Source organism: Thunnus maccoyii, chromosome 16, assembly GCF_910596095.1.
Source record: "Thunnus maccoyii chromosome 16, fThuMac1.1, whole genome shotgun sequence".
Taxonomy (NCBI): Eukaryota; Metazoa; Chordata; class Actinopteri; order Scombriformes; family Scombridae; genus Thunnus; species Thunnus maccoyii.
Window position 1 is genome coordinate 27,745,409 of NC_056548.1, and position 24,538 is coordinate 27,769,946.

The 24,538-nt window shown below is 39.7% G+C and overlaps 1 protein-coding gene and 1 long non-coding RNA gene across 2 annotated transcripts; one reads left to right on the forward strand and one right to left on the reverse strand.

Annotated features, from left to right (window-relative positions):
• Window positions 1-2,746: 2,746 nt before the first annotated feature.
• Window positions 2,747-12,168, reverse strand: LOC121880675 (probable serine/threonine-protein kinase kinX). Its single transcript, XM_042388109.1, has 4 exons — window positions 10,508-12,168; window positions 9,508-9,849; window positions 7,909-7,949; window positions 2,747-3,947 (listed from the first exon to the last, which is right to left on the reverse strand). Exons 1-4 carry the CDS (start codon window positions 10,653-10,655, stop codon window positions 3,936-3,938), a joined length of 543 nt encoding a protein of 180 aa, XP_042244043.1. The 5' UTR covers window positions 10,656-12,168; the 3' UTR covers window positions 2,747-3,935.
• LOC121880676 lies at window positions 4,384-14,847 on the forward strand. The gene is made up of 6 exons (XR_006091621.1): window positions 4,384-5,252; window positions 7,255-9,892; window positions 10,466-10,633; window positions 12,989-13,200; window positions 13,930-14,246; window positions 14,491-14,847. It is a non-coding gene; the product is annotated as an uncharacterized LOC121880676 (long non-coding RNA).
• Window positions 14,848-24,538: the final 9,691 nt, after the last annotated feature.

The following is a 24,538-nucleotide window of genomic DNA, read 5'->3' on the forward strand; positions in this document are numbered from 1 at the left end:
ACCCTAGGCATTACCTGAACTGCAAGAAGAGACAGCAAGGACACTTACCTAACACCTGAGAGATATCATTGGCGTTACAAAGTGAGAACATCTCCAGTATGTCAAACCTGATGACATTAACACTCTGGAACTAAGTGTAGACCCTTTTCTACAAAACATTAAATAACTTTGGAACTGTCCATGATATTGACAAGCTTTTTTTTTTTTGTCTGAACCGTGAGATTCTCAGCTTTCTGAGGCACTTTGAACAGTGCCTTTACGACCATTGGGGCTGATTTACAGTGAGTGCAATCACGTGATATGAGAACAGAAGCTTGATTGTGCAAAAAGCAAATGTCTTCAGTCTTCCATATATCAACAGACTAGGCTGTCTATTTTTCAGTGATATATAACACTTTGATACTTACTCTCAGAGGTGATTTTGACCAAAATATAAAGACAGCACCAAAATTTCTATATTGTATGGGGTATGATTTCTGATCTTGCATACCTCACTGCATGAATATACCATCTGTAGTTCATGGATAATTGTTATGTTTTTGTTTTTTCTGGATTCAGATGACCGAGTGGAGTCACATTCTTCAAACCACCCCATGGAACTTGAAACTAATTACCTGTGTCGCTAGAGGAACATTCAAAAAGTTCACTCCATTCTGCACAAGTATCAAGTCAACTTCCTTCCACACAACCATATTCAAGCAACACCTCTTGGATCAGCAGTTTTCAGGTTCTATGGGAGAAGATGCCAGTTTTACTCTCACAGGCCATGGCAAGAGATGACTTGCTCACTGTGAAGACAGGAGAATAATGGTTAGGACTCTTGCAGAAGCAATGAGAGTACACAGCCTTAACCTCAATAGAGCTGCTTGCGCGGAGGTAACCAGAACTCTCGTATCTCAGTATCAAGCTATCTTTGCTGATAAGACTGCAAGCAGTGAGCAGTTAGGCTGAACATGTCAACAAAGACAATGTCAGTAGCAGGATCTGACAGACTAGGGAAAGGCCTGCTAGTGAAAACAGTGGTGGTGATACTGCCATCAAAACAGGGAGATCTGACCTTCATAGTTATGGCTGCATTTAATAGCAACCAGCAGCTTTTCCAGTAGGAGAAACAGCAGAAACCTCTGAGGCAATTGTCTCACATCAGTAGGTCCTCAAGCTATTGAGGTGGCAGCTGTAGATTAATTTATTCCATTGACTTCTATTTACCAGAGGCACATGATGAATTCTTGGCCACCTTATGTGAGACTGAATCGCAGTAGCCTTTTCTTTTTACTAAAAGAGGCCTCTTCATACACTTTCATGCACTCAAGTATTGATGTAGCCACGCGCCTCAGTGAGGCTCTCCTTTTTTCTTTTTTTTTTAACCTTTATTTATTCAGGGAAATTGCACTGAGGAGGCCTCTTGCAGGAGTGCCCTGATCATATATATATATATATACATATACAGGTATGTACACACCTGGAGCTGCCCAATTGAACCACAGTCTGATTTGCTCAACAAGTCCCTCAAAATTAAACACCTGAATGGGCCCATGTGACTCCAGAACAACATGTAGGAGCGTTTTCTAACCTGTTGCCCCTATCAGCAGTAATCAGCAAGACAACATCATTTGTCTGTGCTTTCCAAAACTGTTACATATCACTGTTAAAAAAAAGAAAAAAAAATTAATGATGTTTTATGATGTGGCAATGCTGTGGTCTGACTTGGACTTTGTGGCAATATGACACATACCTCTCCAAAATGCTTCTTTCTTTACACACAGCTGGCACAGCATGGATACCTGGATCATTAAAAATATGAATCTTTCAACACCACACTGAGATTTAAAGGTGTTTCACCTGCTGCTTTTAAAGGGGATGAGAAGAACTCATGTGATTGGTCATTACAGAAGCGCTCCCGACTCTACCTGCTGATTCTGTTTTTTCCCACTAATAATCTATTCAGCCTCTCTTCCACGTTGTGCCGAGCTGTGCCTGGCTATGCCTAGTTTGTACCAACACTTGTGGTCACCAAAATTAGAAAAAAATGTGCTGGTCATGCTGATGTGTGTTTGTGGGTGGAGATTTTGCTCACATATGTGCCCTGTTTCAGGAAAAAAGTGCCCAAAGTGTCCCTTTTTCAGTGAAGTAACTGAGTGTGACTGGTAGCTCAAACAGCATTAAGTAATATCACTCCATGAGAAGTAATACACTATGCCTCCTGTGATAGATGCCTTCTATGAGACACTATGGTCTCTGTCAGTGTGTGTACTAACTGCAAATTAGTTAATGCACTGAATGCAATCTTGTGTGGCATTTGATGAGAGTCATGTGACTGACCCTGGTAGCTGAGGTAGCTCTAGCGCCTGCCTGCTGCTCCACTAGCTCTGCTATCCTTTTTTACAGTATAAGTATTTAACAAAAAAAAAAGTAGCCTGTGGATGCCTTTGGCTGTCTCCATCTGTTATGTGATCCTTGCCTTGCAGGTCATACTACAATGTTTCCCTTGACCTGAGACTCACCATGTCTTCTGATATATAGAAGCTTGTGTCCTGCATTGTTTCTATGTTTAGTAGCTTGCAGCCTTCTTCATTCCTGCCTGCAATGCTGATGAATTGCTGCATTTCTTGGCGCATTACAGCCACCCGTAGATCAGTGGAATAATGTGAATCTATAGGGAGAACTGTGTATCAGGTCACCCATCTGCATGTGCATCCTTGTGCTAGTGACAAAACTAACAAACAACAAAGCAAAATAGCACTACTAAAGGTCAGAAACTCCACCGGGTGCTTTTAATAGCAGGATGAAATGCAAAGGCCCCATGTTACTTGTCATCATCCAGATGACATATACTGGTAGAGATCACGTTAATACTATACTGTTAGACATTTTATTGTATTTTTGCAGTAACTTATTGGCAACACTTGGTCACGTCCACATCCTTATGGGTGATCTAAATTGGGAGTGGCTTTCATGGACCTCAGTGTAAAAAAAATGTACACACATAGCAATAACATTTTTTTTCTTTGTGTGTGTGCGTGTGTGTAGCTCCCACTACTGGACAACACTCGGCTCACATCATCCCTCTCTAACCCTACTGATAAGTTCCCAGCATTCCCTTTGCCACCGCAGCCAAGCACCTTCTCTAAAGTCCTGACAGAAGACCAGATGGAATGCTATAGTGACATGATGAACTCCAAGTTTGAAGCAGATGCACTAGAGAAAGAAACCAGACAGCAGAGCAACAACATCTGGCATGGTGTCAGTTCTCCTCGTCTTACTTTATCCTCTTTTAAGACAATATGCTCAAGGATAGCAGACTTTGACCAGCTTCCCACCAGCATGCAGAGGAAGAAGAAGACAGTGCAAAAAAAAGCAATGAAGAGAGGTCTGGAGCTTGAGCCGCTTGCTGCATCCCAATGCACAAAAGTCTCTAGAAACAAAGTATACATGTGTGGCTCTGTCGTCAACCCCAACTCCCCCCATTTAGGCACATCACCTGACAGGAAAGTCCTTCAGAGTGGGGATGACAAAAGCTATGGACTTCTAGAAATAAAGTGCCCTGAGCAATACAGCTTCACAGGTTGTCGATACCTCCGTAAACACAGTAATGTACCTACAATCTCAAAAGTAATCATGAGTACTACTACCAAATTATGGGACAGATGGGGATAACAGGGATGCCATGGTGTGACTCTTTTGTTAAGTGTAACAATGACTATCACTTGTGAGTGCATTCACTTTGTTGGAGAAATGTGGAAAAACATGAAAACTAAACTAGACAGGTTCTTTTTTGAGTACTTCCTATCAGCCCTGTGCAGTTAGAGAGATCACTGTCACAATAATCAAGACATATATCCATTTCAGTGCCCATAGTGCCCTCCTCCATCATGGTATCCTCCAGTGATCCTGTTGCTGTCTCGCCTGTGATGTCTGTGGAAATGCCTTGTAGATCACACCTGACTCTGTAAAAGTGACATGTGGTGTGTTATAAATTCAATGATTTATATGGGTGTTGTGTATGTTGTGCTAGAGATCTCATCTCATCTAACGTAGTTCATTATCTATTCTAGGACACGCCTTTGTTGACTGCAAAAATTAGTTTTGTGAATTGACATTTGACATGTTTGTCTTATTTAAGTTGTTTAAGCTTAAGCTTGTTACATATAACAATAACTCAATCACATAAATTGATCCATTCATGTATTACCATTTCATATTGTCCATTTCTTCATTAGTAAAAACATCAATACATGCAGTAGACTAACGGTATTTCTGTATTAAGCCCATTTATGTAGTAGCTAATTAAGTCATTCTATAGTTGTAATTTGTCTTATTAACCTTTTAGTTGGACATAGTTGGCATCTGACCGTATTTACTCTATCACCAGGAACAGCAGAAGCAAGATTTGGGTACTCGAGACTGGGCTGCCCATTGACAAAGTGCTGATATAGTAACATAATGACAAATAATGAGCTTTTAGTCTTAAATTTAGACATCATGGTACCCACTTGGGTTGTTAGAACTTGACTGTAACATCTTAACGTTAGAGAGCTGGCTAGTTCACGAATAACAAAGCTAATGTTAGTCTAACTTTACCAACGTTGCAAACTGTTGACCCAGAGCTGTTATCTCCGGACCTTAGCCATATTAGCTTAGCTGGCTAGGCTTGCTAGTGCCATGGATGGCTAACTAATGATTTAAATTAACCAGCTAACATCTGCTAATAACAACATAACATGGCTGCAATGTTTATTTTGGGGTTAGCAAAAGTAATTACTTTCCTTGGAGCAGACATAGCTGTGCTTGTTGATCTTTGAGGGGTTCAACTGGGAATGTGGACGTCCACATAGCTTTATCCTAGCCTACACTTTTCAGGGTTTGACTTTGGTTTTGGAAAGGGGAAGAAACGTATGTCTCCTTCCAACCTCTCCGGGTAAGGAGTATCACTATTACACCTCCCCCAGGCACAACGTTTAACCATGACTAGCTCGAAATCCACAAAAACAGTCTGAAAATTAAGAAAATCTGAATTGTTTGCATGAGCGTCTGTGGAGCTCAGCTGTTTGGTTATCGGACCCTTGTCGGAGATGGACGATGCTACACTATGATTGGTCAGCCTGCGTTTAAAGAGCAGGACTTAGTGACGGGTGAATTGCCCAACGATCCCGTAGCCACGCCTCCTTACTTGGGCGCGCACTATAGCAGTGAAGAAACAGACTCGGGGACAACTGCTCGGCCTTCATCACAATGTCAGCTCCAAGTGAGAGGTAAGTAATGTACTTCTTAGCATGGGTTTTTTGTCTACTGCAATGGCGTAAAATATTATGAAATCTTGTGTAGACATACAGCCACAATCTCTTAGCAAATTAATTTAATTAATCGCTTTTCATGTCATAGAAAGCTAGAAACAAGAGGCAATTTCTTTGTAGTTATTGATTGACAGTTTAAGATGCTAAATTATTAAATGAAGCACAATGTAGGGTCAGCAGTATATTAAGTGCTGGCTGTCAGCTGACCTTGACAGATATATGCATGATAAATATGTTTAACTGCCAGACTTTGTATTTTTTGTGCTGACATTTTCAATACATCAGAAGTGTCATTTTGGCGTGCATCAGAGATTTAAAATTAAGCACGTATTTGTGCGTTTGAAGAGCAAACAGAACGGAACGTGTTGATACTGCTCTCTATGGGCCGCACCAAGTAAATCCACATTTTCATTTTTATCCAATGACTCCATTGAAATTGTCATCTCCTTCACAACAGTCTCTCCACGAAAGGTTTAGGCTGATTTAGTCTCTTCAAATTATAACCTTGTTGTGATTAGTGTCTCAATATCAGTGCCCTCAATATGGCGCTCAACAAGGTCTCTGCTGCGTTAATATACGGGCCCTGACCACCTTCCACTCCTCTCTGAATCCTCCTCTGCACAGTGCAGTACAGAAGCATTACTGTGTTGTACCCATTGACTGTATATAAATATATTTATATGCAGTCAATGGTTGTACCACTATACTGAGTAGGCTACTTGCACTCCCACTTTAGATAATTTTTATGCTGATGTATTAGAACTTCTGTTTTATTCATATATATTTCAGGCCTCTTGCCACCTTGTGGTATGTGAAGACCAGTTGCTCTAAAAACAAGCTGTATTGAAATGCCCTTTGTAAATACTGTAATAGAAAATATTCTTAGTTACAGCTGTAATGAGTGTTACATCGACTGGTTACCATAGAATAATGAAGTTACTGTCATGAGAGTAGAATCTCTTTAGTGTAGTTTTTTTTAACAGAGACCACATAGAGAAACACCTGACTGTTATGAGCTTTCCAATAACTGCGGTTGTCTAGGTTACCATCGTCAATCTCATGTTATTGTAGGTATCCAAATATGACAATAACTGTTACATCTAAGCCTTGTCTTAATAATATTCAAAACGGATGTTGCAGTAGCTAAATATAGCAAACACAAACACACATATACAGTGCATTGAGAAAGTATTCAAACCCCTTCACTTTTTTCACATTTTGTTATATTGCAGCGTTATGCTAAAATCCTTTAAATTCATTCCCCTCATCAATCTACACTCAATACCCCATAATGACAAAGTGAAAACAAATTTTTTTAAATTTTTGAAAATTAATTAAAAAGGAGAAAATGAAATATTACTTTGATATAAGTATTCAGACCCTTTGCTAGGACATGTGAAATTTAGATGTCTCTACACCTTGAGTGGTGTCCACCTGTAGTAAATTCAATAGATTGGACATGATTTTTAAAGAAACACACCTGTCTGTTAGTCTCACAGCTGACAATGATCAACAGATCTTTAGAAGGCTACAAAAACATTCTGCTGCATTGAAGATTCACAAGAGCACAGTGGTCTCCATAAATCTTAGTTGAAGGAAATTTGGAACAACCAGGACTCTTCCTAGAGCTGGCAGCCTGGCCAAACTGAGCAACTGGGGGAGAAGAGCCTTGGTAAGAGAGGTGACCAAGAACCTGATGATCACTCTGGCTGAGCTCCAGAGATCCTGTCTGGAGATGAGAGAAACTTCCAGAAGGACAACCATCACTGCAATACTCCACTGATCTGGGCTATATGGCAGAATGTCTAGACAGAAGCTTCTCCTCAGTGAAAGACACATGAAAGCATCTAAAGGACTCAGACTGTGAGAACCAAGATGCTCTGCTCTGATAAAACCAAGACATCCATCAAACTAAGTGTGTTCTTTCTTTTTTTTGTGTGTGTGTGTGTTTTATTCACAGTGAAGGGCTAGATTGTGAGGCAAACATATTGGAGAGCGTTGTTACTCTATTGAAGGACCAAAGACCACGAGACCCAAATCCTACTCCCCCTAACCCCACCCCCGTCAACCCCTCTCTCAATCCTCCTGCCCCCACCGCCCCACACCCTATTACAACTATTTGCATCCACCCCTCTCCCTCTCCTCCTGCCCTCATCCCCTTCCACACTTCTCCCAGTTGTCCTCCTATTGACACTATGTCAACCCTCTCTACACCACTCCTACTTACAGCACCCCCCTGTCCAACCCACATTCTGTCCACCAGTTCCTCTTCCCTCTAGTACCCTTTCCCTTTCGAATTATAAATCTGACATCTGACAATGTCAATGTGTAAAAGGTAAGAACTGACAGCAGTGATGCAGAGTCAGCTGATGCTGAAATGGTGACTTATAAATCTGAACCCTGCCCACACAATCATGAGACATATGTGTGTAAAATTACAAGAGGATGCATTACATGAAACCTTGTGATTTTTCTCTCCCCATTTGTCTGCCTGACAATTTCAATGTGTAAAAGGTAATAACTGACAGCAGTGATGCAGAGCAAGACAATGCTGAAATGGTGAGTTAAAAAAACTGAATCCTGTTTACAATCATGACTGATGTAAAAACATTACCATGGAACTGGTTATGGGAAACTGGCCCACTGCAGGGTGTCCTGTAAGAAATTAACCACACAATGATAACACTCAACTTGCTTAAAGCTCACGTATGGCTCTGAAATTACATGTGTATATATAATACAAATGACATATAATTAATTCTAGGCTATTTATTTACATGTAAACAATAAAGAATAGGTAAATATATTGATAGTCTATACTGATAAATGATTTGACAATCTGACCAACCATAAGCAAACCCATACAAACATGTAATCCAATACAGGAGCATAACCAATGCTTTGCTTCCTCCATTGGTGACAGCATAAAAGGGCCTGTTTACAACAGCACCAACTCGGCACCTCAGTGTCTATTACTACAGTGTGTGGGTGTGGGTATAGTTCTGGCATCTCATATGCTATTATCTGCACAGAGTATAACAGAATACAAAGTGAAACAATTGCAATATGAAAACATAAGCAAATAGCAGGGGACTGTAAACAATAACAAGGCGAGCCTTGAGTTTTAAATACAGTGTGATGTGCAGGATTAGAGCATTCTCCATTAGCAATAGGTGTCATATCCCGCCAGGACTTGAAATGTTTTCTCCTTGTGTTCTGTTACTTTCACTTCCTGTGTTTTCCCACCTTTGTTGATTGCCTCGTGTTTCACCTGTATCTCGTTTCACTCACCTTTCAATTTGTTTCAGTCCCTGTGTATTTAAAGCTGTGTTTCCTCTGTTAAGCTGCCAGAATGTTAACTTGCTATGCTTCACGTCTTTGCTTTCTAGCCTCCAGTCTGTTTATCTGTTGTTTGTAACCTGAAAACCTATATCCTGCCTGTTTTTGACCTTCTGCCTGAATATTGGACTTTGGATTCTTGCCTACTCCATTTTGGATTTGGGTCCTTCCCCTGTATTCCTGTTACCCTGCTTGCACCAGCTGTGACAAATGGAGAAATAATACATTAGACATGGATATGTGTGATTTATAAATCACAGTCTCGAGGGAACAGTCTCCTACGGTTACTAAAAGAGGATTCATGACATTATATTCTCTTTCTGACTTTTTGGTGGGTCTGTACACATTCTAAACTTGTTTAACAGGAGACCATAGAGGAAAGGTGTCGCTTAATTGCAGAACAAGATGCTGAGTACTTCAGATCACTTCGTTTGGACCGAGAGGCGGTAATTGCAGTTATGCTATATATTAAAAAAACATTCTCTGACATAAGTGCATAATGAGCTTCCACTTCCAATGTGTATTGTGTTTTAAGAATAATTACACCATGTGAACCTGCAACATATTTAAATGCACTATTTATATAGCAGGGTTTAGTTCTTGTTGAATAGTGTTCCTCTTTCCTTTTCCCCAGTCACCTGTTGTCACTGTCTATCCACAAACACACTTGTGGGGTCATGATTGATTGCACCATATCAAAGCTTGGATGATCTATGTACATGACTGTCAGTGATGTAAAATGCTTTAGTGTTTTGTGTAGTGGCTGTGAAAACAAACGTACTCTTCCAGGACAAGTGATATCTCGCTAAAGTAAGGAGTAAGGTGTATTTGCTTTCCTTTCATTTTGTACAGGAGTCTGATGACAATGTGACACCTGTGGTAATCCCTGCTGCAGCACCTGCTTCCACCTCTTGTACAGTTGTCCCAGCCTCCACCTCTTCCACAGTTGTTCCAGCCTCCACCTCTTCCACAGTTGTGCCAGCCTCCAGTTCTTCCACAGTTGTCCCAGCCTCCACTTCTTCCACAGTTGTCCCTGCCTCCACCTCCTCTACAGTTGTCCCAGCCTCCAGCTCTTCCACGGTTGTCCCAGCCTCCACCTCTTCCACGGTTGTCCTAGCCTCCACCTCTTCTACAGTTGTCCCTGCCTCCACCTCTGACATGGGTCTCTCTGCCTCCACCTCTGACGTGGGTCTCCCTGCCCCCACCTCTGACAACACTGTGCTTGCACACATAACCATCACAATGGGCAGTGAAACTCGGTACTTGTTAGTAACAGAATCATGTATGGCTTATTTTGTTTTTGGAAAAATCTGGATCGGTATTCATGCTTGTCTGCTTATGTAGTGATGAATATTTAAAAGGGCTGCTCAATACAGAAACAATATGTCAATATCATTGCTAATATCAGTTACAGTAAAAACAAAGTTCTGGATTAGTAAAAGTGTCTTTGTGGCTGTACAATTGGAGATTGTGATTAAAATTTGCCATTGGACTCTCCCCTGATGACCTATGGTCACATGCAAATTGAGTAAATATTTAGTCAGGTTCCTCTCAGTTATATATATATATATATATATATATATATATATACACACACATATATATACTTTGGTTATGTCCACTGGGGAGGCCCCACCTGTGAGTTCTTAAGGCTCCTGATGCAATCCATCCTTGATTTGCAATATTTTGTGGGACCCCAGGATTGCTCTGGATGCCATGGGTATGCATCTGTTGTGTAAAACAGTCAGGAGCCAGCTATACTTAACCCATAATGAAAAGAATTAACAGTAAAGCTAATGATAAATCTCTCTCTGTAATGGCAACTTATACAGGGCTAACCAGGAGAACCTATAGACTGCTGAGTATGATGCTACCTGTTTGCCTTGTCCATGGAGGGGTTGCTGTCCAAACGACTTTTCGGACAGCTGTCAGGGCTCCCCACCTCCCCAGTGGACATAACCGAAGTAGATGACATAGAGCTGCGAGAACAACTAGACAAGGTAAGTTATAAATCTGGACCATATGATCTATTTCTTTGACGTAAATTAACTGTGACACACATTTGGCATAAAGTGTATTGTATACATTAAAATTAGTCTAATCTTCCCAAATCATGCTGAATGCTGTGAAGTTGAAAGTTCAGGATAGTCAAATGAATGTTTTATTTGCATATGATAGCTAAGAAGATACATTGTCACCTTTCTGGTTGCCAGATTTATTTTTTTTACAGAATAACAGCAGCATCAGAATAACTAACATTACATTTTGTAGTGTTGGTAAGAGTAATAGTAGTACTTTGTTGGCATGTTGCAGTGAAAGACCAAATGAATAACCAATTAACAGATTACAACTCGCCTTTATATCCTTACTGTAGACATCAAATAGGGACATAACAAAGTCTTAAACATAAATGACCAAGTTTGAATTAAGTTGGGAGTTGTATGAGTTCAATATAGTGGCGGGAACTACCTCACTGTCTATATCTCAACAAATATGGACCAATTTAAGGACATTATTATATGTAGCCCAAGCCAAACTGATGTCCAACTCAAAAAAGAAAATCCCTTTTTTGAACCATGTAAACTGACTTATGACTTCATCAATTGGAAAAGGTTTAGCAGTTTGGGGTCTCTTAGACAGAGATTGGTACCAATCTCTGACATTTTGTTGTTTAGGATATAATAGAGCAAAATTGAGAGTAAACTTCAACAGAAACTCTTTTCTTTTGTCAACATAAACTTTTAGATTCTAAAGGCAGAGTCAGTGATAGAGGCCTTCACAGCAATTTTGGAGGCGAGCAACAGCCTGAACATGCTTGGTGCCCTGACCAGCATCACAAGCCTAGAGGGCAGAGATGAACTTGTCCAGTCAGCAATACAATTTTATGTGCAAGGAAGGTTGGAGGCAGTTCTCAAACAGTTGAGACCTTTTCAGTATGACAACTTTATCATCGACTCCACTCCAAAGCATATTAAACTGCATATCTACATTTATTTTGCATGTCAAATGTATGTTATCTAAGAGTTCTAGCTAGCTGGAACAAGCTGAAATAGCCTCTTCAAAATCTGCTTCTTCATTTTCACTGCAAGTTATTTACACAACAACAGAAATAGTGCAACATTTTGAAATTCAGACATGAAAACGTTGCCAGGGAAATTGTGACATGTCATGAAGTCGTAATGGAATTTTTTCTGGATTAAGGATTAATTAAGACATCAACTCTAAAATGCACAGAAGAAAGTAATCTGGTTTAGAAAAGGGATAATGAAAATTGAAACTCAGCCTTGTTTAAACCTTGTTGTAATTTTGTTATTTGGGAAAATACTAGTAACAAACCAGCACCCACTGACTTTCAACATTTAGAAATAAGGGAAATACAATATTCAAGTGAAATTGACCTATTTGCTTGTATTTACAAAAACAGTAAACATTGCCAGTGGCTACTTATTTAATTGCATGTATTTATAACAGGTATTTGTTTGTGTGTGTGTCAGTCTTTCTTTGTATGTATATATTTTAATTGACATGTGTTAATAAAATTGGCTTCTTCCCACTTTAACTTGAATAACAAACCGGGGCTCAGTGCTCTGGTTGGATCCACATGCAGAACCAGGGCTAACGTTAGCTGGGAGGCTAGCTGGCGGTGCTTGCCTCCGGCCATGCTGCGGCTAACGCTCCGCTAGCCTCTCAGCTAACGTTAGCCCTGGCTCTCCATGTGGATCCAACTAGAGCACTGAGCCCTGGTTTGTTATTCAGGTTAAAGTGGGAAGAAGCAGCGGGTCTGACGGGCAGCTTGAATGAAGTGGAGCCTGCAGAGGAAGCACCCGGACCGTCAGGGAGAAACAGTCCGCAGAGGAGCTGCAAAGTTCGGCTGCACAGATAGGAAACACCTCGGCTGACAGGATGTACCACTCTGTTTGGAAAAAAATCTTTTTGGTTTATAACGGCAGTTGGCAACCAGCGTATTAGGTGCATTACCTCCACCTCCTGCTCCGGAATGCGGACCGGAGATTACATCCTACACGTTAATCCTGTCTGTCTGATGAACTCAATGAAAACTCTACTGCTCCACCCACTTGGCAGGTTCATTAAGGCAAGTTTTAAGGCTTCCTAAATTCTTCCTCCATATATTGTCTTTCTTGATCATACTTAGAACAATCTATGCTTGCATGCATAATAGTCTCCTCAGCCATCTGGAAAAAAATATGTGCATATATCGGTATTGGCATCGGCAATCGGCCACAGTGAGTTGGAAATATTGGCATATCGGATATCGGCAAAAAATCCAATATCCCTAATAAAATTTTCTCATTTTAAATTGTGTTTCATAACATTTTGTGTTTGTCTTTTCACAGCTGGAGAATAGTCGTACACGGGGGAATTGATGGCTTCAGTCGGAACATAATGTACCTGAGGGCCAGCAACAACAACAGGGCATCAACAGTCCTTGAATGCTTCCTTGGAGCATTGCACAGTCATGGCTTGCCTCAATATGTCCGCAGCGACAAAGGAGGAGAAAATGTTTTCATGGGAAGGTGTATGCTGGAACATCCAGAACGTGGACCTGGTAAGCATTTGCTTTTTTACCCCCTCAATTTTATGTCTTTCACATTCATATGCTGATAACCACTACAAATATCATGGTTTCTAAATGAATATTCATTATATTGGATGACCCTGAAAATTCAAAGCATCAATAGAAAGACATTGCTTCAGCGGCATTTCTCAAGGTCGAATAGTCACAGTAAATTGAAAAATTTGCCCTGAAGCCCAGGTTCATTATGAGACTTGTCATTGATTGAGGACGCCCTCTTGTGGTTGGCCAGAAGTACGACAGAATATGAAAGTTTCCACTATCGCATGACCTTCGGTGTGCCCTGCAGTTAAAAAAAAATCTTAGTCTGGCACACAAAATAATAAGCATCTTTCTATACTTTATACCACCCTGGACACATTGCAGAACATTTCTATGAACATTAAAAAGGATTACGCATGGATCGATGTAACTTCGCAGTTATAATCTCTTTTTTGTGAAACAGTAAGTATAAATAGTTAACAATGTTATGTAATCCTTGTCTCAAACAATTCCTCAACTACCACAATGGTGCTGGTCATGTCTAATTTCTCACAAAATTATCTTGTTTGCAGCATAAGCCAGTAATTGTCAAATAAACATTTCTGTATATATTTTTCAGATTAAATGTTCTTTGTAACCCACAGATGCACACATAACTGCATAATAAATAAATTGCTGTAAAACATGACTTCCTTTTTCTTCCCCACTCCCCTAATGCAGACCGAAGGAGTTTCATCACGGCGAAGTCTGTCCACAATCAAAGGATTGAACGTTTGTGGCATTACTAATGGTGTGTAGTTATTGGTTATTACTACTATGCTGCCTTCAGACATTTGGAGGACATTGGAGCGTTGGATCCAAACCAGGACGTCCATCTCAGCTGCCTACACTATGTGATGCTGGCATGGCTGAACTGGCATCTGCAGTTGTTCAGCCAAACGTGGGACAGACATCCAATGTCATCTGAGGGCAACAAATCCCCCCAGCAGCTATGGGTGGCAGGACAGCTTTTGAATATGGAGCAGATACCCAGTGAGGTAAAGTTGTCATCCAAAAACGTTTCATTACAGCTGCTGATTATATATATTAATTGCAAACATGTACTTAAATGACAGCTATGCTATATTGACTCTTCTTGGATGCAAGTGATACTACAGACATAATCTAACAGTGCAGAGTGACGCACCAAAATCTATTTTATATAATATTTTGAAAGGGTAGGATATGTCTCCAAGCAGCTAAAGAATTAGAATTCAACCATCATGGTTCCTGTGTTATTAGATGGATTTCGCCACTTGGGGAATCGATTGGAATGGACCGGCTCCTTCCCCTGACACACAGACACCTGTTGAGGTTCCTGCACTTCCCCATGACCAACAGGACACCTATGAGACCCTGCTGCGATCAGACATTAATCCATTCCACATGAGTAAGGTCTATGGTACAGACATTTACATGGAGGCTTTGAGGATGATCCAAGACTATTTGGCTCAGTATTGAAGTGGGATTTAAGGCCATTCAACTACTTCCAGCACCCTCCACATTGGCTTCACTTTTCATACCTTGCAGCTCTGAATATTTATTATATGCTGTCAAGGATTGTATACAAAAGGAGTAAACTGCTTTGCATTGACACTATTCATGTACAACCTGGAACACATTTGAAGTCATTTCAGTCCATCCACAAAGCACTTTCACCAGTGTTGTGATATTCGAAGGAGAAACTGCAGGTTTCTGTTAGAATGATAAACGTTCTACTTTAAGTTAAAGAGGGGGCACAAGACCTTCCAAAGTCTGTTTCTAAACAATACTATTCCTTATTTTATATCTTATATAGTTTTCATTTTTTATGCATTCATGGAATCTAAAACGCTATAGCTTTCAATGACCAGTGGCCATTGTTAAAACAATCACAATGTGATTGTGTGATTGTGTGAGAGACGTTTGACCCATTCTCAAACGTCTCTCACACCTGAATGGGTTAAGTTTCATGCTGCATTTTCCCTTTTATTGTGAAAATTAGATAGGGGGAACCTGTAGGTTCACATCAATGATGGTTCCTCACTTAGGCAGTTTATCACACTTTCCAACTTTTTAATAAGATAACGACAACTAAAAGTTTCTTCAGACGTAGCGGCAAGGGAGAGTATGTTCGCAACGTCATTGGTCACGGCGCTTGTTGGTTCAGGGGAGAGCAAGCGACGATTGTCACGTATGTCTGCTCAGTTATGTAATCATTGGCACAAATAACACCCCATACAGGACTGACATTGAACTGTCCTCATCACTGCGGGTTTCATCTTTCGGACCATGAGGTGTTGGTCCAGGACTGGCATCGAGCTGTTTTCATCTTCGCTGCTGCCTGGTTTCATCCTGCTGACCACGGACTGTCTCCTCGTGTCTGACATCGACACTGTCTGACATGCCGCACCACACCCAAGCGACGCACAGGCCTGCAACTTTTTTTTATTTTGTGTGAGTGTGTGCGTGGGCCCATGGTTAAATTGAGAGTCCAGTGAAGTATTCGATCTGAGTCGCTATAGGGAATAGTAGACAAAGTGAAAAGAACTAGGGGTTGTGCCAAAGAAAATTATTTAGAAAGTTATTATTTATCATTTTGAAGGGATCTAATTTGTGTAATTTGTTTCATTCTAACCAAAAGTGTAAATTATTTGTGTTTTATACAACAACCAAAAACAAAAAAAAAAGATTAATGAACTATTATTCCTTCTCATCAACAAAAGTTGTCTGGGTCAGTTATTTAAAACACATAAAAGTTGATATTAATAAATATACTGTTAAGTTTGACATTTCATTTGTTTATTAGGGTATTGTTGCACCCAAAACAGGTAGGCGTAAACCTTCACAGTAGCTACCTTATGAAACCGAACCCAAGCACCCCATCATTTTGGTCTAAAGTTAGTTATAGCCACATAGATCTACCTTTAAGGGATCCACCCAACACAGTTATGGTGATAATAGTTTGAATAATAGTAGTAGTTCTGTTGGAGCCATCCTGGATATTGTTATATATGTGTGTGAACTTGATGGAGATTGGCTGATAAAACTGATCTAAAAGGATAAGACCCATTAACTGACGTTTTTGTGAAACTACTGCCACATAATGTATCTCACGGCAGCTTTAAGGCAGAGCAGCAGAGGTGTTAGTGATAACAGAAACACACACACACACAAACATTTCAACTCCATTTAGCACACAAAGACAAAGGAAACCTGGACTCCTTCTCAGTAAACCGAAGTCAAGACACTTCAACTTTTTCATATTTTTCATACAGTATTGGTGAAGCTTCTCACTCTCTCTCATGTATCAATACATGTGTCCAAGCAGGCGCACACACACACACACACACACACACACACACATACAGGGCTTTGAAATGTTCCCACTTTTTCACCTCTTATCTACTCGTTCATACTTTCAGCTAGAAACTTCATTCAGAGCTTAAGGATTCTGAGTATCATTCAACTTTTCAATCCCATTTATACTATTTAGACCCATTTCCCACTTTTTCAGCTCATTCATACCCCTTTAGCTGCTTCTTCATCCAAATTAAAGCCAGCAACCCAGTTCAGTGTTCAGCCTTTCAACAGCCAGCATTCTCACCGCAACTTCTTCAGAAATTGCATTTTCTAGTTACCACTTTAAAATATGTAAAATGGCATCTTATCCTTCCCCCTCATTAAAAATTCTGAACTCTATGAATATGCAAATACATTTAACTTCAGATATTTAACTTCTGGACACAAGATGTCTCTTACTTCACTTAAAAGTCCATTCTCAGTGTATGTGTGTGAGGAAGCCTGACCATAGTGGCTAGGAAGGTGGTAGATGGCAGACTCAGACTCTTGTTGAATGAGTAAAAACTGATTTATTCAGTCCAGTGTACCAAAAAACAAACAAAAACATGTCTCAGAAAATATAATACAATATTTAATTTAAGTTAATAATATAATTAACACAAGCAAAATCGAAGTTAACTAGCTTAACTCAGGATAAAGCAAACTAAGGCATGATCACATGCACACAGCTACACTGTCATCCTCTAATTTCTGCTCCCCCTAAACCTACATCTCTCCCTTTAAATAGGCCCTCCAATCTATCAGGCAGAACCATATTTATTGAGGGATGTCCTTTCCCTTATGCCACCTGGCATATAACAATGCTACTTGTATCAGTCAACATTGTTTACACAAAACACATCCACAACATTAAACCTCAGCCTGAGCCAAAACAAGTACAAATCATATCGATACTAAACCAAACATTTAACTAAGTAACATAAATCCCCCTATACTTGGTCTAACCCAGTGACATCACGGATGACATAAACCAGTGTATAAATACAGGAAGTAGTTGGGTGCGTCCTCCTTTTGTTTATGGAGCACATGGTGGGTATGGTGGGTAACAAAGAAAATGATTAACTTATGAAATGCAGAACTTAACCAATAAACAATCACTAAACTTAACAATATTTGTCTGTGTTTTACTTTAACCAAAAATGTCGCTGGTATGTGAACTGTAACCAAACATAATGCAAACCACAAACAAATCCGAGACAGTATGTGTCTGCAAGTTATAGATTGATCATGGACATATGGCTAAACAAACAATTAACAAGCATGGTTAAATTTGTAAGCTATGTGGCACTTATAGTGAAAACAAATGGTGTATTCTCACCCACTTTGTCACAATGTGGACTGGAGGCTTCAAGTTTCCTTCCGCTTGTATATGTTGAATACTGGTTGGCTTTCAAACTAGTTGTGATGTAACAAATCCTATTCAAAGGCCCACCTCTAAAACCAGACTTTTAATGAGCACAGAGAAACTTTCCTCCTTCAGCAGATGAACAGGCTTCTAGTGTCAAACTCTGCACGTACATCATTCTGCACATTGAAACTCAAACATCCAACTGTATGAACAAGAAGAAAAACATATGTTTGAGTCGAGGTGGACTCAATGGAAGCAGTAACTTTAAAAGTAACTTGTAATTTGTTAGAAAACGCTATGTGTCGTTGTGGAGTGCATGGACCCAATGTATTTATTGTTTAATTTGTTGGCATTTTTAAAATGTATTTTTATCCTTTTTTGCCTACAGTGTCCAGCAGCAGCTCTGGGCCTGTGTCTGATTACAGGTCAAGTCAGGTCTTATTGTCAGATCTGAAATAGATATAGAGATAATTACAGGTAACAGATCAGTGTGGGTTAAACTTTGCAGGTGCAGGGCAGGTGTGGGTTTGCAAAGTGGACTCATGCAGGAGATAAACAAGACTAGGTGAAATCCTGGTGTATGGCTGGACTGTGTATGAAACACTAGAGGGCTTTTAATTTGAAACAACAAATAAAGGAAGCGGTGACATGTGGCGACCAAGCCCCCCGGAAGTGTGCCGGGTTTTGACATAGACAGCAGCTCAGCTTCAACACAACTACTTGACTGTACTGTGAAAAAATAATCTCAACACTTTTATTGTCACAAAAATAACCTCATTGACAGAGAGATGCAGTAAATTATATTATGTCTGTAATGTAGTTATAATAAAAATCCAAACTGATATGTAGTTTAATAAAACAAAACAAAATGTAATATAGACTGAAATGTTCAATTTAATAGATTTATATTTATGTAAATGTGGTAATATCTGTGCATATAGAGCCCCAGAGGCAGCGCTGTTGTTCTGTTCAGTAAGAACATGAAGCTTCACTTTACATTAAGACAAACTGTGGCAGCTACAATTGTTAGATTTTACCTGTGAGACCAACATTCATCTTCCAGAAGGAATTATATCATATATCAAAATGCTGCAGAGACATTAGAGCCAGCGGTAAATCACCAAAGAGCTGCACAGATGAATTAATCAGATCATAGTCTCCCCAGGATGATGACGGATGCTGATTGGCTGATCATTTCGGGAGTCGGGCTGCCAGCAGCTGAGATGACCACCTGGTCTCACCTGGTCAGCGGTTCTGAAAACTGACCACATACTGGGAATCTAAATGGTTACTTTCTCACCTGAAAAAATATTAAAACTTAATAAAGTGACATAATAATGGTCCTAGATTATAAGCCTGGCTCATTGCTGCTGGTTGGTGCAAGATGCATTCTGGGATACTTGGCTGTCTTAAGCTTCAGCCGACCAGTGGTATAACTTCATACTCAGTCAGTCAGTCAGGGACAGACATTTGGGTTTCCTGCTGTTGCAGTCCAGCCAAAAAAACAACCTCACATTTAAAAAAATGATATTTGTTCACAGGATGATGCAGGGTGGATGATTCCATGGTGTTACTTGGAAAGTGTGGCTGATGTATGCCTTCTACGTTTTTGATGCACCACCGCACGGCACAGGACCCCCGGTTGTCTGACAGTATTTCACTCATTGATTATGTGCACACGCATCCATACGCTCCCTGATGAAATATACTTTTAAAAGTTGGGAAATTACAAATAAATGTGTCTTTTTTATAGGTCTGTTTCAGATAAAGGCCTGGTTCTGCATAAAAAACATCCACTGTCTGATAATTGACTTAAAAAATAAAATACTTTTTTGTAAAATTCTTGCTTTTAATTGCTCTGTCTAATTTATTTATTCCACAAGTGAATTAAATGCGGCTTTCTTGTTTTCATGAAGTTAAAGCAATTTTCAAACCGCTCAATATTGTGGAGAAAAAAACCCTCAAATTACACAAATAATTCAAAACTGCCATTAATATATTCACAGTGTGAAAGTGTTATCTGTCAACCAAATGCATATGTTTCATTTTGTAACAATGCAATTTGAGGAGAATGTGAGGAGAATACATAAAAACTGGTGTAAGTGTGAGAGTATAGGCCCTGCTCACTACCCTTATAGCATATTAGATGACATTTTAATAGTTGGTGTAAACGAGGTTTTAGTTTGACTTTTGAGTAATGACATCCAAGAGAACCAAAAGAAAAGTTCCATTTGTTGTGCCCTATTTACTTGAATAAAATGCTCTTCATATCTTTTAAGTGTGTGCGCGTGTATGTGCATATGTAGCCTATGTGTGTGTGTGTAAACTAAAACACGATTTCATCTCTCCAAACCAAAATCAATGCCATGCAATCCACTCACAATCTACTTTCCAAATGGCCTTCTGAGAACAAAGCAAACCGGAATTAAACTAAAGTGACGTGCCTGCTGGATTCCCCGGGGAGGAACCTTTCATTTATTTGATGTTCTTTATCCATTGTCTGCCTTTCTGTCAAAAGGTACACTGATATATTCTACTGAGTGCACATTTGTTAAAAAACTGTTAACAAATCAAACACTTATTTGGATTACATAGGGGAACTTAAGAATAACTGGTAATGATGTCCACTTTAATTCATGAGGTTGGAGGTAAAAGTCGATGCTTTATCTGGCATTGTAAGCAGGGTTAGTATAGAGGTCCAAGTGTACTCACCATGTATACACACCTCTCAATCACTGCTGATGCATTTACCTGTTCCACCAACCTGTGTTTAACCACTTGAACCCTCATGTTCCCACTTCCCATATATGGGTGTTGTGGTTGTTCCACTTATATGTGTGTAAGTTACTCTCTGGTAGACGCCATCGTAGGGCAAACACAAACTGTTATAAACTGACTTTTATTCAGTTTTAAGCCACGTTTTCATGATAAATTTATGTCGCTTTTAACTATATCTTTTAGCCGGAAGAAGGATTTTAGTCATTGGACGTCTGGATCTTAAGTTATCAGAAAAAAAAACGGGGCAAATGTTAGCAGCAGCTCGGCTAAAAGCCCCTCCAGGAAGTCCGGTGGTCACCAAACATCGTCGGAGAAATATTGATTTTTCAGGTGAAACAGCTTTAATTCATATTTTTAACGATTTTAATCTGCATGTACGTTTGTTTCTGGAGAAGAGGAGACCTCTGCGGATGATTCGGCTCCCGGGAGAAACCTGCCGAAAGTCTGGATCTTAAGTTATAAGAGAAATAAACCGAACAAGTGTTAGCAACAGCTTGGCTAACAGCCCGTACCGGACATCCGGTCATCGCCGTACATCGTCGGAGAAACACAGATTTTTTTTAAAGGTAAAACAGCTTTAATTAGTATTTTAACGATTTTAATCTGCGTGTACGTGTGTTTCTGGAGAGGAGGAGACCTCTGCGGATAATTCGGCTCCCGGGAGAAACCGACTGAACGTCTGGATCTAAAGTTATAAGAGAAATAAACCGGACAAATGTTAGCAGCAGCTCGGCTAACAGCCCATACCAGACATCCGGTCGTCGCCGTACATCGTCGGAGAAACACTAATTTTTTTAGGTGAAACAGCTTTATTCAGTGTTTTTACCTGTAATCTCCGGGTCCGTTTGTTCTGGAGAGGAGGGGACCTCTGCGGGTGATTCGGCTCCCGGTAAAACATCCCGAATGATTAACACTGGAGTAATCCTATCCCAGTGAAGCTGGTTGTTTAACAACGAAGACAACAACTCCCATGATCCCTTGCTACTTCACACCGTCGTCACGCTCCGTCTTTTGTTATTGTTTTGATTGAGAGACCCCTAGCGGCTGTTATTACATATTGTGCTTTTAAGATACCGCTGAACAGCAAATAGAGGTTAACCTACAGTTAAATGAAACAAGCTCCTATCTCCTTTTTGGGTTATTTTAAAGGCATTCTTGGACATTTTAGAAATGACACATTGAAATAGAAGTATATCAGTACTGGGCTTTGGCAATAGAAATACATTATACTTGACTGGATGAGTCAGTTTGAGGAGAAATTAGTACTTTAGAATCATTAGATATTACGCTGTGTTTAGTTTTAAGCCATGGTCAGTGCAAGGTTCTCACATGTAGTAAAGCAAATGTGCATTTGTGTGTGTGTGTGTGTGTGTGTGTGGCTATGGTGATGATATGAGCTGTGAGCAGTGTGGTGGGTGTAAAGGGGACAGTGGGTATTAATCATCCCCCCTGAGTCCATGGAGGAAGCAGACAGATCCAGAGCCAAGCGATGGCTCCACATAATAATAATAATACAATAGTAATAAACCTTATTTATATAGCACCTTTCATATCATAAAATGCAGCTCAAAGTGCTTTACAAGAGAAACAATAGAAATCAATAACACAGGCATTAAAAACAGGAGACACAAGGAGCGAAATGTAGAGACAATTTTAAGACATAAAAAGCATAAAACAAGTATTAGAAATATGAAATAAATACCAAATAATAATGATGTTAAAAAAAGGTGGAAATGAATTAAAAGCAAAATCATACAAATATGTTTTGAGCTGTTTTTTTTAAACTGTCAACAGAGGTTGTTTGTCTTATTTGTGATGGGAGTTTGTTCCAAACATTTGGAGCATGATAACAGAAAGCTGCTTCACGATACTTTTTGTTATTCATTTTTGATACATTGAGCAAGCCAGCACTAAACAACCTAAGGGAATGGGACATGCATCTCCAGAGGTGTAATTATGAGTGATTAACCTTCCAAAAGCTCCAAAAAGTTTGGACAGTTCCCATGCAGAGTTTTTACTTTGTGCTTGAACCGAGAGAGGCAGAGGTGTGATTGATCCCAGACTTGCTCGAGAATTAATGTGTCCACTATAGGAGACAGAATCTTGGAGAATGTGGAGAACACAACTTGAAATGCAGTTTGCATAAAGAAGAGGTATTTTAAGCCAACTGACTTGTAAAGTAACAACATAGGTTTCATATTTGTAGAGCAGTGATGGGTAATATTGGTTGTCATCATGGTAATAATTGTTCACAATATTCAGTATATATCAGGGCAGTGTTGCCTCTATCATAGTTAATAAGAGTGTTAAATCTTTACTAGTGGAGCAATATGCTAATATTATGAATTCACAATACTCATGTTGTAACATTGACGATTAAAAAAGATATTCAAGTATCCACCATTAGTAATTGCCAAGAAATAAATCTTCTACTAAAGGTCATCCTTTTATGATGATCACAATACTCAAAACTTAACACGCAGTAGTCATTACCTGTAAATACAGATACTATGTAATAATTTGGTTTTACAGTGCAGTTTTAAATAGTGCCTATTTACCTATTTACACATCCAGCAGACACAGAGAGGAATTAGCATTTAGAGTTGTGTTCATGCCCACCTGGTGAATGTAAGTCCAATATTCACTCTCTTTTAGCTCTGTTTTAGTCTCCACCAACTCCTGAGAAAAATATCTGGCTCTTTAACTGCTAAATGCTCCACTATGTTCACCAGTTAATCACTAACTGTGTCTGCTGTTTGGTGCTGGGAAGGTAGGTTAATCAGAGGGTGTGTTTTTGCTGAAAACAGCTGCCTGCTGCTGCTGCTGCTGCTGCTGAAAAAGGCTGATGGGAGTGTGATAAGTTTGCAGGCCAGAAAACCAAAAACAATGAGCTAAAAGATGCCGAAAAAGCTCAGCGAAGCTCAGGGGAAACTGCAGAGTATGGTAATAATTCCTGTTTGGTTCATCAACACGAGTGATACCTTTCATATACATGTAGTTATTTGACTTATTGTTGATACAAGAATATTGATGAGTGCATCTTTAAATACCAAATCCCATTACCTAGAATGACAGATGGAAACAGATTGAAAATAAAAAGATGAAAGATTCTGTCTATAATACACATCCACAAAATTATGCTTTTTTGACTTGATATTTTTGTGGAATACTTCAGTAGTATTGACATAGAACGACACTGTCTACTAGTTAGTGATTTGATAATACTGTAAAAAAAAAAAATCCATGTATTTACATGGATTTTGCCTTTTCATGAGCTTTTATGTTTTGGTAAAAGTATACAGATTTCATAGTTTGTCTCCATCTCTTTCAGCCTTTTACACATAGCTTTATTAGTTGACATTTCCCAAATACAACCATATGAGTGTTTCCTTGACCTTACAGCTCTGACACCCAACTCGAGTGGTTATGATTAACAGCAATTGCCACTTATTCGATTGTGCCGCCCTTAAAGCTTACCGTAAGTAGTATATATTAACCTAAACGTGGTACAATATGCGAGTCAATGCACTTTGATGTAAGCTCTTGGCTCCAGTCCCAAAAAAAAAAAAAAAAGCCTTCAGAGAGGAAAAATGCACAGCGGTGACTGGATGTGGAGGAGGAAATGCCAGCGATACGTGAAAGCCAAGACAAGCCGACTCAGTGGGCTACATTCTAATAACGCACCTCTGACTGGGAGACAAGCGGGTGCAAGGGGAAGCCAAACAGCCTCTTAATCCCAGCTTGGCTCTTTTGATTTTGTCAGGCAGTGTTTCCTGCCGTCTCTGATAGCCTGACAAGTTGTGTAAATCAAATGTCCAGGAT